At 33.4% G+C, this 17,568-nt stretch overlaps 1 protein-coding gene across 1 annotated transcript in view; it reads right to left on the bottom strand.

Moving 5' to 3' along the window:
- Positions 1-17,568, bottom strand: part of ABCA8 (ATP-binding cassette, sub-family A (ABC1), member 8) — an 82,472-nt gene that overhangs the window by 23,144 nt on the left and 41,760 nt on the right. Inside the window, exons 15-20 of the mRNA XM_008589103.1 lie at positions 17,241-17,380; positions 15,319-15,438; positions 11,060-11,258; positions 9,486-9,652; positions 1,864-1,997; positions 1,127-1,264 (exon numbers count right to left, since the gene is read on the bottom strand). Of these exons, the coding sequence (XP_008587325.1) occupies positions 1,127-1,264; positions 1,864-1,997; positions 9,486-9,652; positions 11,060-11,258; positions 15,319-15,438; positions 17,241-17,380 (898 nt within the window). The remainder of the gene's footprint in view (positions 1-1,126; positions 1,265-1,863; positions 1,998-9,485; positions 9,653-11,059; positions 11,259-15,318; positions 15,439-17,240; positions 17,381-17,568) is intronic.

The following is a 17,568-nucleotide window of genomic DNA, read 5'->3' as shown; positions in this document are numbered from 1 at the left end:
GAAGATGTTGAAAAGGTCTTCACAGTCATAGAAGTTTAATTGAATGAACCACAGCACGTGTTCTAAAATTAATTAATACTCGATGAATAACTAATACCTTTTGTTTTAATGATCAAGTTTCTTGCACACCGTTAATAAAATAAATTTTTATTTCCTGAGCAAATAATAGGATATAATGTGAGAAGGTAACTGAAGATCTTGCTGGAATATTTGAAAATAATGGTGGATATGTGATTCATTTATATAGACATAAGTAAATGATTATTGGCCATATATATGATGGTACTTCAAAAAGTTCATGGAAAAGTAGAATTGAAAGATCATATGAATCTTTCCATGAACTTTTTGAAGCACCCTAGTATTGTCATAAACCCTAGAGTTGAGCGAATTAATTGAAAGATAACATTCATTGAAAGAAACTAACATTCGTTTATATATTTAACAATTAAATTACTTTAGTGCTTACCATGTTCCAGGTCTTTTCTTACTTACAAGGTATTTATAATGTTAAAAATACATGATCCTTGTGCTCAAAGCAACTCTCTAATAGGGAGAAATATATTTTGAAATAATAAAAAGAAATCATTACAAACTGTGATATTCTGGTTCCCAAACTTAAAGGGCTATATACATATCAATCACCTGGATCTTAGTTAAGAAATAAGAGGGGTTTTTGCACCACATATGGTAAAGCTGGTTTGGAAGATCTAAGATAGACCAAGAAAATTAATACTTTTGATAAGAACCTGGGGTAATTCTAGTGTAGGCAGTCTGCAATTCTAGACTGAAATTTGTACTAATATTTTTTCTTTCATAGCATTTCTAAAAGTAATAATAAAGTTTCTTTCTTTCCTTTCTTCCTTCCATTTGTTCATTATTTTAATGCTAGTCACAGAGGTGAACAATTTCACTTTTGTTGCTTCATATTCTCTTTGAATACCGTTGTTATTTCTATTTTGCATTTAAAAAAATGAAGCTCTGAAAAGTGTATTGATTTTCCAAAGCCACAGAACTAGTATGAATCCAAATGTTAATTTATTATGCAGTGGTTTACTCAATAAGAATAAGATTTTGGCATTTAAAAGGATGAGCTGATGGAAGAGGGTCTATAAAATTATATGCTTACCTCCCAAAATGTGCTTCTGTCAGTTTGGATATGTGCTGAAGGTTTAACCATTCCAAGTAGTCCATTACTAACAATATCCATAAGAACTGGAAAACAATTCAGTCTCTTGGTATTGCATGCTAAAGAAAAACTGTAATTCTGAAATATAACAAGCAAGATGATAAATTCCTAAAGATCTTCAATTTTTTTAAAATTCAACATTTTAATTTAAGAAATCAAGTTTTAAAAATTGTCAGATAATCAAAACAACAAAAACACACTGTGTAAGTAAAAAAAAAAAAAAAACAGTAAAAGCAAACTACTCTTTTGTGTAAGTAAAACAAAACATGTATATAATAAAGTAAAATCATGTATCTGATTTTCAGGACACCAGGTGTCTTGCTTAAAGCTAGAACCGGGTGTGGAGTGTTTACTGTTTAAGAATAAAATAAAAGTTTCAGAATATATATATATTTTATAAAATCCTTGAGAAGAAATAAGAATTCTTTAAACTTAAATATGCACTTACCGTAGTGGGTATTCTATAGTACGAATTTTGCTAATGTACACACTTTGTGTTGGTAGACAATGATTGGTATATGAATTATTTATTACACTAATGAGTACAATTCACTAAATAATAAATGCAAACAGTATTTGTTTTTCATTTTTGTTTTTTAAATTAGAGATCTGAGTATACTGATTTTATATTAGCTTTCTACATTTTTTGGAAAATTATTAAATGGAGACCAGCATACCTTTTTATTACCAGACACGATAATGGCTCCATTGTAAGATGGGTCATCTATGCCATTTTTAGTTCCAAATGCATCCACTTCCAAAGCTATGTTCTGGTGTTCCACAGAATGTATAAAGTCATCAATGCTTGTGCCTAAGGTGTGGTGAAATATATTAGATATCACAAAATGAAGAAAATTAATGTCAAGCTGTGCAGTCAATCTACAATTAATGTCATTATGTGATACTTACTGTAATATGGACTTTCAGGATATTTTTCCATATGATAGCATGCTTGATACTATGAATTAAAAATCTATTTACCTCTCATGGAGTTTACTTCAAAATCTGTTTATTTGCTTATGATTACTGCTAATGGAAAAGTCACCTAACATCATATGGCTTTTGGAACAGATTTGTTTTCCTAGATTCTTGCAATGAATGGCCATAACCAATAAGGTTTTAATGACACAGATAACTTCTACTGATTAACCATAAATCTGCTAAAACTCACTTTATTACCACTAGATTATTAATTGATTTTCAAAACGTTTCTTGATACAGGAAGACAGTTTGTAGAATGGCAGTGTGAGGAGCACTGCAGACCCTCTCCCCAGATAAACAACTACAGCTTGTAAAAAAAAATCCTAAAAAAAAAAAACCAAAAAAAAAGTTAAAATTTTTTCCCTAACGGCATATAGAAAATGAAGAAAAATTTATTTAAGAAAATCTATTAAATCATAGTAAGAACATTGATATGTTGTGGCACCTGAACCACAAATCAATACCCTCACCCCCCATGCCCCTTTCAGATCAGCATGACAGAAACTCTGCTCTGAATGAGTGTAGCCAAGAACTCAGAGATTCTTCCCCCCCCAAGCCCGGTTGAGGGCTATAGTATTTTGGGGGGGGGGGCAGTTCACTAATTTTTCTCATTCCTCAGCTCCATGTTGTAGAAGCTCAATGCCAGGGAAGAGTGGCCGAGAGATCAGGGGTTCTCTTCTTCCACGCATCCCCTATTCATAAGGTAGATGATCCATCCTACACACGTGGCCCATAATACTAAGTTGCAATCACCCTTGTCGCATCGCACTTACATTGCAAAGTTTCCATGACAGGAGAATGAAGCTAAGAAGACCACAGGTTACTGTGCCTGTGCACCACCTGATCACAAAGTGGGGTGCTACCCCAAGAGAATCATGCCACTATGCGTACTTCCAGCTCTATAGCAATGGTGCAGAGGGTTTTCCCAGGGCAAGAAGCAGGTCTTAATAATAGAGACTTGCTGAAACTCTACCCAAAGGGATAAATTTTATTTGGAACAGGGTTTGGGGAAATTCAAGCCTAAAAACCATGGAGATTTTGTTGGTAAGCAATTGACAGGTGATTGGAGCCTACCAGATTGAACCATACACCAGCTACAAAACAAATGGTTGAGAAGAGTCTTTCTGGGGTCAGAACAGACCTCAGTAACAGGCTTCAAAGACTATTCCTACAAACACAACTATATTTAATTGGGTCAAACTGTGGAGTAATTTATGCCCATGGGCATTTTTGAAAACACAAAACAATTAGCCTATAATTAATGGAGACTAACAACTGAATGTGATGCCTATGGAGCCAGACAGTTTAAGGGAGAAATCAGGGAGGGAGAGAAAGTCCAGCTAAATCATTGCCACCTCAGGGTAACAGTGAATATCCCCAAGGCTATGTCCTCTCTGGAGTAGCATCAGAGTTGTGCAAGGCAGGGGAAACAGAATTCACTAAAATAATCCAGTCAACTTACTAAACAAATAAATAAGCAAGCAATAATGACAAGCACCAGAAAAGTTGGGGGTCAATATCCAGAGTTGCTACAAAGTTTTATTTTAAATGTCCAGTTTTCAACCAAAAACTAAGAGTCATGCTAAAAAATTAGAAAGTGTCACCCTTATACAGGGAAAAAAGTAGGCAACAGAAACTGCCTTTGAAAATCTCAGATATGAAACAAAAACCAAAGACTTCAAAGCAGTTCTTACAAATATGCCCAAAGAACTAAAGGAAACCATGCTTAAAGAAGTAAAGAAAGATATGATGATAATGTCACATCAAATAAATAATAGCAATAAAGATATAGAAATTAGTTAGAAATAAAAAAAAAGAACAAGAATCAAATGGAAATTCTGGAGTTGAAAAGTACAATAACTGAAATGAAAAATTCACTAGAGGAGCCCATCAGTAGATTTGGATGGATGAAGAAAGGATTAGCAAGCTTGAATATAGGTCAAAGATATTATGCAATCTAAAGAACAGAAAAAAAATAAAAGTAACCTCAGAGAAATGTAGGACATTATTACTCACACTATTTCACATGTAGTGGGAGTACCAGAAGGACAGGAGAAAGAGAAAGGAAGAGTAAAAATATCTGAACAAATCATCACCAAAAACTTCCCAAATTTGATAACGTACTTTAATTTGTACATCTAAGAAGTTCAACCAACCTTAAGTAAAATATATACAAAGAGACCCACAACAGACACATCAAAGTAAAAATGGTGAAACCAAAGGCAAAGAGAAACTCTTGAAAGCAGCAAGAGAAAAACAACTAATGATGAATAAGGATTATACATTATACATCAGCTGATTTCTCATTAGAAACAATGGTAGCCAGAACGTAGTGGGATGACATATACAAAGCACTGAAAAAAAATTTCAGCCAAGAATCTTATATCAAGCAAAAATATTTTTCAAAGATGAAGATAAAATAGGACTTTGCCAGATAAACAAAAACAGAGATTTAGTTACTAGCAGAGATGCCTTACAAGAAATACTTAAAACTGAATGCAAGTGACCCCATATGGCAATCTGAATCCAGGGGAAAAGGCCAAAGAATATCAATAAACATGATCGTGTACTTACAATAGTATAAATGCATATTTCTTCTTTCTACAATTAACTCATTTAAAAAGCAATTGCATAAAGCAATATACATAATTATATTATTGAGTCCAAAACATATAGATACATAATATATTTTACAATAATAGCACAAAGGAGTCAGGACAAATCATAGCTGTATTGGAGTAAGAAAATAACATAAGATGGTAACTTAAATTTATAAGAACAAATGAAAAGAACCAGAAATGTTAAATAATAGGATTAATATAACAAAGTCTGTAAATACATACTTGCTCTCCTTTTTTCTCTCAGCTTCTTTAAGAGATATGAAATCATACATAGTAATGATTATGGCAATGTACTATTGGTTTTATAACATATAGATGTAAAATGTATAATAGTAATAACACCAAAAAGCGCAATAGTAAATAGAACTATATAAGAGAAGAGTCTATAGCTCACTGAAATCAGGTTTGTATAAACCTTAAGTAGACTTACATAAGTTAAGATTCATATTCTAAGCCCAAGAATAACCACTAAACATGGAATTCAAAAAAAAAATAATGAAAAAATTATTAAAAGAATTAAAATGTTAAAGGAGAAAATACTTAATGAAAAAGAAATAGCAAATAAGGAATAGAGAAACAAAAAAAGTATGAGACATATAGAAAAGAAATAGTAAAATGGCAAATATAAATCCTACATAATCAGTAATAATGTTAAATGTGAATGTAATAAACAATACATTCAAAAGCCATAGATTGTTAGACTGGATTAAAAAGCACTATCCACCTATATGCTGTTTACAGGAGAAACATATTAAATTTATTTAATACAAATAGATGCAATGTAAAGAGTGAAAAAGATATATCACACAAACACAATCATAGGAAAACTGGAGTGGTTTCACTAATATCAGACAAAATAAACTAAAACAAAAGATGACACTAGAAATAATGGAAGACATTTTATAATGATAAAAGGGTCAATACAACAGGAAGTTATAACATTTATATTAGTGTATATGCTTTACAGGAACCAAAAATATATGAAATAAAAATTAAAAGAATTGAAGACAGAAATATAGACATTTCCACCCAATAAGAGAATATACATTCTTCTCAAGTGAACAGGACATATTTTCTAAAATGGGTCATATGCAACGACATTAAACCAGCCTCAATAAACTTAAAAAGACTGACATCATATAAACTACTATCTCTGACCACAATGGAATAAAATTAGAATTCAACAAAAGAAAGAAAATTAGAAAATTCACAAATACGTCAAAATTGAACCATATATTCCTAAATAATCAATGCTTAGAAAAGAAATCACAATGGAAATTAGAAAATATTTTGAGATTAGTGAAAATAAAAACACAACATATCTAAACTAATGGAATTCAGCTAAAGCAGTGCTTAGAAGGAAATTTATAGCTGTAAACACTCAAATCAATAACCAAACCTTCTATGTTAAGACACTGAAAAAAGAACAGCAAACTAAACTCAAGGCAAACAGAAATAAATAAGTAAATAAACCCAAATGTTAGATAAGAAATTAGTGACATCTGCATTGTATCTCATGCATATTCATAATAAAGAAAGAAAGAAAGAAAGAAAGAAATTAGTGACATAGACAATAGAGAAACAATAGAGAAAATCAATGAAACTAGAAGTTGGTTCATTGAAGAGATCAACAAAAGTGATAAATCCTTAGCTAGAATGACCAAGAAAAAATAAAAACAAGACTCAAATGACTAAAATCAGGAATATAAGGTGGGAGAGTTATAAATGCCATCTCTATAAACAAAAAAGATTCTAATGGAATACTGTGATCAACTGTATGACAATTAGATGACACAGATGTAATGGAAAAATTCCTAGAAAGACACAAACTACCAAACTGATGCAAGAAGAAATATAAAATGTAACAAGATCTGTAACAATCAAAAGATTGAATTACTAATTACAAAACTTCCCATAGAGAAAACCCCTTACCCAGATGGCTTTACTAGTAAATTCTACCTAACATTTAGTGAAAAATTAATGCCAATCCTTCACAAAATCTTCCAAAAAATAAAAGCAGAGAGAACATTTGCCATCTAATTCTATGAGGCTAGTATTACCAAATCCAAAGACATCACAAGAAAATAAAACTACAAACTAATATCTTTTATGAATAGAGATGCAAAAAGTCCTCAATAAAATACTAGCAAATGAAATCCAGCAGCATAACTAAAAGATTATATACCACAACCAAGCAGAATTTATCCCAGGAATGCAAGGATGGTTTAACATTTGAAAATAAATTAATATAGTACATCACATCAACAAAATAAAAGATGGAAACCACATGATCATCTCAATAAACAGAAAAATATTGATGAAATCCAACATTCCCTCATGATGAAAACACTCAACAAACTGGGAAAATGCATGTCACAGCCTTCTTGCATTCAGGCACTCTAGACAGCACTTCAGCACTGTACTTGGAGCCATTTGAAACAGTGAAATCATCAATAAAAAGACAAAAATATAAAAAAATGGCACTATATAGACTGCAAAAAGGACATCTGTTTAAACATGAGAGCTGAAATAAGAAGGCAAAGTGTTGCTCTGTTCAATCTCTGTTGAAAATATAAGCATCAGGAGACAGAATTTTCACTTCTCTGAGCATGTTTGTGAATATCATGAAAATGCTATGAAAATAAAATACTAGCAAATGAAATCCAGCAGCATAACTAAAAGATTATATACCACAACCAAGCGGAATTTATCCCAGGAATGCAAGGATGGTTTAACATTTGAAAATAAATTAATATAGTACATCACATCAACAAAATGAAAGATGAAAACCACATGATCATCTCAATAAACAGAAAAATATTGATGAAATCCAACATTCCCTCATGATGAAAACACTCAACAAACTGGGAAAATGCATGTCACAGCCTTCTTGCATTCAGGCACTCTAGACAGCACTTCAGCACTGTACTTGGAGCCATTTGAAACAGTGAAATCATCAATAAAAAGACAAAAATATAAAAAAATGGCATATATAGACTGCAAAAAGGACATCTGTTTAAACATGACAGCTGAAATAAGAAGGCAGAGTGTTGCTCTGTTCAATCTCTGTTGGAAATATAAGCATCAGGAGACAGAATTTTCACTTCTCTGAGCATGTTTGTGAATATCATGAAAATGCTATGAGTATTGATTTGGGGGTTACAAATAAATTGTAGTGAGTAGACAAATTTGTAAATCCATAATCTGAAAATAATGAGGACCTACTGTATTTGATGAGAGACTTGTATCAAGAATATATAAAAGGCTGGCTGATTAGCTCAGTTGGTTAGAGTGTGGTGTTATAACACCAAGGTCGAGGGTTCTGATCTCCATGCCAGTCGGCTGCCAAAAAACAAAAACAAAAAACATATATATGTGTGTGTGTATGTATATATTTATGACAGTTAGAACTCGATAAGAAAGACAAATAATCCATTAAAAAAATGGGCCAAAAAATAGACATTTCTTCAAAGATGTATAACTGGTCAGTAACCACATGAAAAGATTCTCAACATTATTAGCCATTACCAAAATGAAAACCCAAACCACAAAATGCCACTTGACATGCACTATGATGGGTATAATAAAAAAGTCTGAAAATAACAAGTGTTGACAAAAATGTTAGAAATTGGAACTCTCAGAAATTGAAAAGCAGTTTGGCTGTTCTTAGAAAGTTAAACATAGTCACCATATGACACAACAATTCTACTTTTCTAGGATCATACCCACCCAAAAGAAAAACATACGTCCACACAAAAAGTTTTATATGGACGTTTATAGCAGCATTACTTATAATAGCCAATTATTGGGAAGAAAGTAAAAAGGCTACCTGCTGATGAATTATAAACAAAATGTGGGTATATCCATACAAAGGAATATTATTCAACAATTGAAAAATAAAGTATTGGTACATAGATACATGCTGCAACATGGATGAACTTTGAAAACATGCTAAGTGAAAGACGCAGTCACCAAAGACTGTGTATTGTATGATTTCACTGATCTTAAATGTCCAGAGTAGGCAAATCAATAGAAATACAAAGTAAATTTGTGGTTGCTTAGGACTGAGAGGAGTGAATGACCGTGACTGCTAACGGGTATGGGGTTTCTTTTGAGGATGACAAAAATATTCTAAAATGGTTTGTAGTGATGGTTACACCATTCTGTGAATGCACTAAAAACCATCAAATTGTACATTTTATTTTATTTTTTTTAATTATTTTTTATTGATTATACATATTCATGGGGCAAGAGCTGATTGTTAGCACCTGTGCCCAAGTTGTGGTGAGCAAATCAATGCTATCAGCATGGCCGCCACCTCAAATTGCAATTATTCCCTGTGTCCCCCAGCCAACCCCCAGCCAACCTCTCTCCAGTGCTCCTCTCCGGACCTGGCAACCCTAGGGATAAATTGTATGGCAATTTATCTCAGTTATATCTCAATTAAGTTGTTAAGCATGTTTTTTTGTACACTCTTTCACTTTACAAATGGCCACCAGATAATTTATTTCTCCTTTGGCAAGTACTTTCCTAATTCCTGCTCCTTTTCAGACTTGTATTTATTATCCCCAAGCCTCATAAATTGCTTTTAACACATATTGAAGTAAAAAACTCTTTTCCCTTTCTCATGTTTGTTTTCTCAGTAATTCTCTGAACAGTAAATGTATTTGGAAATCGAGTAGTCACCACCTGATTACCTGTTTTATTGATGATCAATAACTGAGTGAGAGGGTCACGTGGTTGTTGCCCAGGAGCAAGGAAGTACAAATGAGGAGAAAGTTCCCAAGTGTAACTGTTTTGATGTATTTTCACCATGATAAACTCCAAAAGAAGAGGGGTCAATCCAATTACCATAATCAATAGCCTATACAGAAGAAAATTGTCAATGGAAATGCATTGTCATTTCCTAATCTTTTAAACTGAGCAGATTATACTGTGATGAGATCTTGAAATTATGAAAATTAAACACATAGCTCTCTGTCTAATTTCTTGAGTATTTTGTCCTTTTTCTACTTCTAAATTGGAGGTGGTAAACCATAGATTAAGCCTTCGTTCATTTCTCGTGTTGCTCTCTGGCCCTTGGATATTTCATACAATTTTGTGAGATAGTTTCCTTCTGCTGCTTGTCCAGATTCAGCCTGTTGTCGGTGCTTCCAGTGATGCTCTTCCTCTCTGCTGGTTAATTCATGAACACTTTACCCTCTATTTTTTTCATGTCCACTCCTCTTCCCACAGTTCCTATTTTTGTCAGTGACCATGTGATTTCTTTAGTCTCCAGGCTCTCATTTTAAATTATTTTTTACTCTTTATTCTCTTGTATTGCCCATTTCAAATACACTGAAAAATCTTATTGTATCATCACTATATTTCTTACCTCAAAACTTTCTCCATTCCTAATTTCTAATCACATTCTGTCTGAAATCTTGCTAACTAGCTGTCATACCTCCACTCTTTACTCTCTCCAGACTCTGTTGTACAGTGCTGCCAAATTAATATTAAAGATTTTTCTTAAATCAGGCTAATATCTTTGTCAAAAATTCTCAATGAATTCTCCTTGCTGATTTGTTTAGCAAGTATTTATTGAGATTCGGTTATGTACCAGGCCTCCTGTCTCTTTATTGCACAACCACAGTATACAGAGACAAGGCATTGATTGACAGCCAAGGAACCACGGGCACCAAGGTACTAACAGGAAGGAGATATAATTTTGGGGACCAGAGATGATACGTATTATAAACACAGTAGGTCTGAAGAGTGAGCTGCTTTCACTTAAGAGGGCTGGAGGGAAGTTGTAACACCCAAGGAAGTGTCAGTAGGTTAAACATACAGTATCAAAAATAGGACACTGTCATATAGATACTGGGGAACAGAGCCACATCCCAATGTATCTGTCGCCTACCCCAAGGAAGTGTCAGTAGGTTAAACATACAGTATCAAAAATAGGACACTGTCATATAGATACAGGGGAACAGAGCCACATCCCAATGTATCTGTCGCCTACTATACAGGAGAATTTAAATGAGAGGAAATGTCAAAGAAAAGCTTATACCACTATAACTTTTTCTCTAGAATTGTCTCCGAAATATTACAAATTCCACCTGCTAGTCTCCTAGCAGTTAACTACTAGAATCATTGACTAAATTGGGTATTATATTATATCCACTTTTGTAGACATAATTTATTATCTTTTTTTGGGGGGTGGTTTTTATATCTTAGATTTGTTTTTTAATGTATTGACTACAACAAAAATTTATGGCACTCTGATACTCACAGTGATAAAAGAGCTTTTCTTTCATGCTTTAACTTTAATAAGCGAACCCTCGCAATTGCACAGATTTGCTGTCTCCACAGAGCCATGCCACCTATTGTACTTTTCATCTCGTTAAGTGAAGAAAGAACTTGTTCCATCTCAACAAGTCTTTCTGTGTCCCCAGCTCTTTCCACTTGTACTTCTCCCAAAATGGCAATATCTGCAAAATGCAAAATAAGAAATTCATAAAATCCCACTTCAGATGCACTTTGTTGAGTTTACTGTAGGAGTTTACTACGAATATCACAATTGGAATCTTTGCCTTACTGTAGGCATTATGTGGCATTACAGGATGCTGCCTTGAATGAGAAAAATAGATGAAAGATTAATTTCTTGAACAAACTGGGGGTGAACTGCAAACGATAAGCTTCAAACAGGGGGTTGTTACTGGAGAGATTTTAAATCTTTCCACAGTGTTTGAGGCTGCACTCTTTTGTATGGTCTCTATAATCTCTAGATAACCAGAATGATGTCCATTGTATGATACTAAAATAAGCCTAATATCAACCCTCAAAGAGTACACACCCTTAAGTGCACAGGACCACAGACAGAAAAACACACTATGAATAAAGACATAAAATCTTAAACAAGATAGTAATCAAAGGCATATTAAAAGTATGTTAAAAGAATAATTCAGGAATCTCCTGTTTCTAGTTAGTTGTAAGAGGCTGTCATCCTGTTAGGAAGACACAAAATAATGGCTATTTTTAATGAATCAAATAGATGAAGGCATGAAGAAAGCCAAAAAGACTAACTTTTGTAATAAGAAGAGCCATTCCTAGGGGAGAAGATTCCTGTGGCTGCTGTCATCCTTAGGAGCATGGCAGAGGAAGAGCATGAACATGATCATGAATAAGGAGAAAGAAGCCCAGATTGAACAAACTCTTATGGTCACACATGGGATGGTGTGACTGACTAGAATCATGGGGTGCCTAAGTCACAAAATGCATTTACACCGTCTACAAATTCTGTCTCATGGGGACTTCACTAAGTGCATGGAAACATGTACTAAAGGCTGGGGTCAGGGAGGAAGAACAGAGAGAGAGCGAGGCACATGAAGTTGCATAGGGTCTTGTGCAAGACATCATTAAGGTGTGTGGGGCTTTCCTTTGGGGAATACATCAGTTCACCAAAAGCCCATCACCGGGCAAGAAAGCAGACAGATGTATATAGACGAATAACAAATAAATAAAATAAACAAAAAGTGGTGGCAGGATGAGATTTCTCCTGTAGTTGAGTTATTGGGTAGTGGGGGCTGTATATCATAGAGAGATCTATGCATTTTCCTAGTAATATAATTCAAAATCATTCTGAAGGAAAAAAACCCCTGATTCTACCTTCAAAACATTTGAAGCTGGGGGTGAACTGAATCTAATAAAAGTTGTGCAAAAGCACAGGTACTTGTTAAATACAAATTAGATCAATTCAGCCACCCACATCAGCAGACCGATGGAGTAAGAGTCATGCCATTTTGGGGCATTGCTTACTTCGGTATTTATTTATTTTTTTTACAGTAATGGTCAAGATAAAAAAAATTACAAGATGTGAAGAAGTAGGGAAATTTGACCCATAAAAAGGAGAAAAAACCAATCACTGATATGGGCTGTTATTCACATGGTCCACATGTTGGAATTAACATAGGTTTAAAAAAAACCATGATAAATATGTTATGAGATCTACTGAAAAATATGGACAATATAAGTGGACAGTTGAGGGATTACAGTAGAGAAACTGAAACTATTAAAAAGAACAAATGGAAATGTTAGAATGAAAAAATACAGTATCAGAAATGAAGAGTTTATTTGTTGGGCTTCAAAAAAAACAGGAACACAGGAGAAGGGATCTGTGACCCTGAGGACAGATAAATAGACATTGTCCAGTTTCTAACACAAATAAAAATAAAGAAGGAAAAACCTACCAGAATTTCTGAGATCTGTGGGACAGTATCAAATATCTAAGACTTTTTCACTGGTTTATAGGGATTTGAAAGTTCCATTTTTAAAAAATATTGTTTGAGGTTTGTTTTAGTCCATGTTGTGTTGCTATAATAGAAATACCTGAGACTGGGTAATTTATAAATAAGGAAAAGAGGTTTATTTGGCTTACGATTCTGGGACAGCTGCATCTGGCATGGACCTCAAGCTGCTTCTACTCATGGCAGAAAGCGGCAGGCAGCCAGCGGGTGCAAGCAGATCACATGGCGAGAGGAAGCAAGAGAGAGAGAGAGAGAGAGGAGGTGCCAGGGTCCTTTAAACAACCAGCTCTCATGGGAACTAACACAGTGAGAACTCACTCACTAATCGCCCCCTCCCCTGGGGAAAGCATTAATCCATTCATGAGGGATCTCCCCCCACCCCATGACTCAATCAGTTTCCAACACTGCCACATTGGAGATCAAATTTCCACGTGAGTTTTGGAGGGGACAACACATGCAAATTCCATCAGGGTTCTTAAGTTTTTTGAATCTGTAGGTTATTTTCTATTAATTTTGAAAATTTTTTTGCTCAATATAAATTCATCCACAGACCCAAAAAACTCAAGAACTTCAAACAAGAAATGCTGAAGGATGTTCTTTGCTAAAGGTAAATTATACCAGATAAAAGGTGAGATCTGAAGAAAGAATTAAGAGTCCCCCAAAGGGATAATACATGGGCAAATATAATAGAACATTAAAATCTGACTCTCTGTCTCCTATCTATCTATCTATCTATCTATCTATCTATCTATCTATCTATCTATCTATCATCTATATGTCTACAGACAAATAGATATAGATATATAGATATGCATGGATTGGCTGGATGTGTTTAGTTTACAGAATAATAGTAACTGGAAAGCATACATACTTACAATGTATAATAAGATATGTAATATATGCAGAAATAAAATAGACTAAAACAGATTCACAGAAAGGAAAAGGACGAAATAAAGTGTACTTATTTGAAGGTACTTAACATTTTGGGTGAAGCGATACAATCATATAGTCATATAGACTATTATAAGTAAAGATTCCTATTGTTATATATATAGTGACCATAAAAAAAAAAAACATAAAGAAATAGAGTTAAACGGGCAATGTGGAAATAGAACGGTTTTCCAATAATAAACAAAATGTGGCAGGAAGGAATAGAGGCATGAAGAACAGAAGGGACCAATATGATAAATTTGAATATAACAATAGCAATAACCACAGTAAAAGTAAATGGACTAAACACACCACCTATATGAAATACATTGTAAGATATATTAAAAGGCAAAATTTAACTATATACTGCTTAATTTAAAAGCACAGGTGGAACAATATACCATGCAAACACACATCATACTGAATTGAGGTACCGTATTAATATTTGATAAATTGAGCTTCTGGATAAGTGCCATTATCAGAGTTAAAAGGGGACCTTTTATAATGATAATGAAGGCAAGTCATAAAGAGGACACACTAATGATAAATATGTATGTGCTTAATAACAGAGATTCAAAGTGCATGAAATAAAAACTTACCTAATGGGAAAAAAAGGTAAAACTGGACACATGTAGAATTATTGTTGGAGATTTTAATATCCCTTACTCATGACTGGTAGAAAATGTCAGCAAAAGTATTTTTTAGACCACAGAATATGTGAACAGCACTATCATCCAACTCAACCTAATTGATATTTATACAATTCTCCACATGACAAATGAAGTTCTGTAAATACATATTCTACACATCCAAGCTCAACAGACTTCAAGATGGATACATTTAATGAGAGCCACACTAAAGACATCACACTCAAACTGTCAAAAGCCAAAGACAAAAAGAATTTTGAACGCAGCAAGAGAAAAACAACTCAACATAAATAAAAGATTCTCAATAAGATTAACAGCTGACTTCTCATCAGAAGCCATGAAGACCAGCAGGCGAGAGAGTGACATATTCAAAGTCTGCAAAAGAGATTTAGAATAAGTGTTTTGTACAAAATTGCTCTTGGAAGGCTGGGTATATGATGAGGGCAATGAGTCTTGGTTGGAGAAAAATGGGATATCTTTAATGACAAGGCAACATTGGCAGGAATGCATATTATCTTTACATAAGTTTGTCTAAGAATGGTCTTACTCATGGAACCCATATTTTGTAATCCTGCCTTTGGGACATTGTCTTCTTGAAATATATACTGCACTGGGTGTTGTGAGTACTTTTACATGATAATTTTCATGCAGTTTTTTTTTTTTTTTACCTGATTCATCAATTGCTGATTTTCCTTCTAGTTTCAGGAATACTTCATTTAAAGTTGTCATGGAAACACCGTAGTTCTCAATTCCCAGGCCAGGACAGCTGTCAAGATCTTTGTAAAGTTCTAAAGAATACACACACAGTGATGAATCAAAATAATAAAAATCACAAGCAAGCTGAGTACAACTTTTCAAACTAAAGAGTGCAAACAGATGAAATTTTACTTGTAATATGTCAAAGACATTTTAAAAACTAACATTCCATAATATGTAACCTTATTCTTCCAAATCTATATGTTATTTAAAAAAATTTTACATCATGTGTTACAACCCAAATATTATTTTCTTAGGATTAAATATTAATTCATATTAATTTATATTTCTATTAAAATTTTATTTTAGTTTTTTTCTGACTTGCTTTTAAAATGCTATAATTGTGGAACTTTTGGACTTCTCAACCCGAAGCCTAATTAAGTGGAGAGTTTTTTCCAGAGAACAGATGCAAGTGGCAGCCATTTATGCTGTAACCAACAAAAGGGAAAGAAATAATTTTTTGAGAATTAGTTGGATAGTGCAGAATACTGTTCACTGCAGAAAATATATGTCAAAAGAAAGACTAGAATACAGTTTATTTTAAGAAAATTTCTATTTCCGACAATGGGAGGAAACCCCACAAGATCTAATAGACACAGAACGAAGAATTGAGTGAGGGAATTTTCTTGGAATAGTAGGGAATTGTGATAATGATTACTTTCTCTAGCAATTTTATATCCATTCATTCTTTAGTTCATTCACCAAAAAATACTTTTGTATTAGTCTTTGTTCATAAAACAATGAACAATGTTCCTGCCTGCATGCATTTAAATTACTGATTAATTAATTGAAGCTTAAATAAAAAGCTAATTCTAAATCCTATGGTGATTTTGGAAGTCCTGAGGCTTCAATACGTGGGCAGAAAAAGTAAGTTAAAAGCTTTTTGTCTCGACTAGAATGCCATATACAGAAAGGTGGAACAGAAGTAAGATTTAAATTGCTAATGAGTATTATGTGCCATTCTTCATTCTACTTAAAACCTTTATAAACTTCCTCTACATTATAGTTACTATTAAAATGCACTAATTAGGGTTTGGTTAACACATTGTCTGATTGATTCTAAGAAATGCTTGTGCTGTCACCATAAAATGTACTTTTGAATGACCTTGTGGGATAGTTTATATATTTTTGTTAACCACACATATGGCAAGGTTAATTGTTTCAACCACACCATGTAGGCCCTCATAGCATCCCATTGCCAGAGAATAGATTCCCTGAATGACAAATATAACTCGTTAACTTTTATCTATTAACCTGAAAACCCAAAGTTGTCACAAAAGTCTTGCCAAGAGAAATAGCCACATGATGGGGCTGTCTAACATAGTAGTTAAACTAGAGGTTTTCAACCATTTGTGGTCACGTACAGTTATAAATACTAGAATATCCTGCAACACTCTTCAAAAGGAAAAAGGACTAACTAAAAGAAGCCCCGTAGTTAAACTAGAGGTTTTCAACCATTTGTGGTCACGTACAGTTATAAATACTAGAATATCTTGCAACACTCTTCAAAAGGAAAAAGGACTAACTAAAAGAAGCCCTGTAAAATGCCCAGGCATTATAACGCAGCTATTAGAATATAATATTTCCCACCATACATAAAATAATCCAGTGATAGTACTATTCTTTTGATCATGTTTCAATACCAAAACACACTGTAAGCTCTCAATAAGTTCCCACCATACATAAAATAATCCAGTGATAGTACTATTCTTTTGATCATGTTTCAATACCAGAACACGTTGTAAGCTCTCAATAAATGCTGGTTATAATTATTATCATTATTATCGATGAGTATTATTTATATATTTTATTTCATGGTGTTCATGTACATTACCTGGAAATTTATTCGTTCTTTCTAAGGGTAATGTATAAACAAGTTTTCCTTCACTTTCTGTTGATAATTTGGCGTCGGGGATGTGCTGTTTAACAAGTGATGTTATCTTTTCCTGAACACGTATTTCACTTAACTGCAAACTGGTGTTCAAAAAAATAAAAAAGGAAAAAAAGAGGATATATGTTATTGGACAGTTTCCAATGGCGGCATAAAAGTGACTAGTCTCCATGGAACAAAGAAAATCAAATAAAATCTAATGCAAGAAATAGGTCATACAAACATGAAATAAGAGGGCTAAAAGTGAGGTCTTTTAAATATGATGGGGAAA

The sequence above is a fragment of the Galeopterus variegatus genome, unplaced genomic scaffold (assembly GCF_000696425.1).
Source record: "Galeopterus variegatus unplaced genomic scaffold, G_variegatus-3.0.2 Scaffold5209, whole genome shotgun sequence".
Taxonomy (NCBI): Eukaryota; Metazoa; Chordata; class Mammalia; order Dermoptera; family Cynocephalidae; genus Galeopterus; species Galeopterus variegatus.
This window is presented reverse-complemented; position numbering and strand designations above follow the sequence as displayed.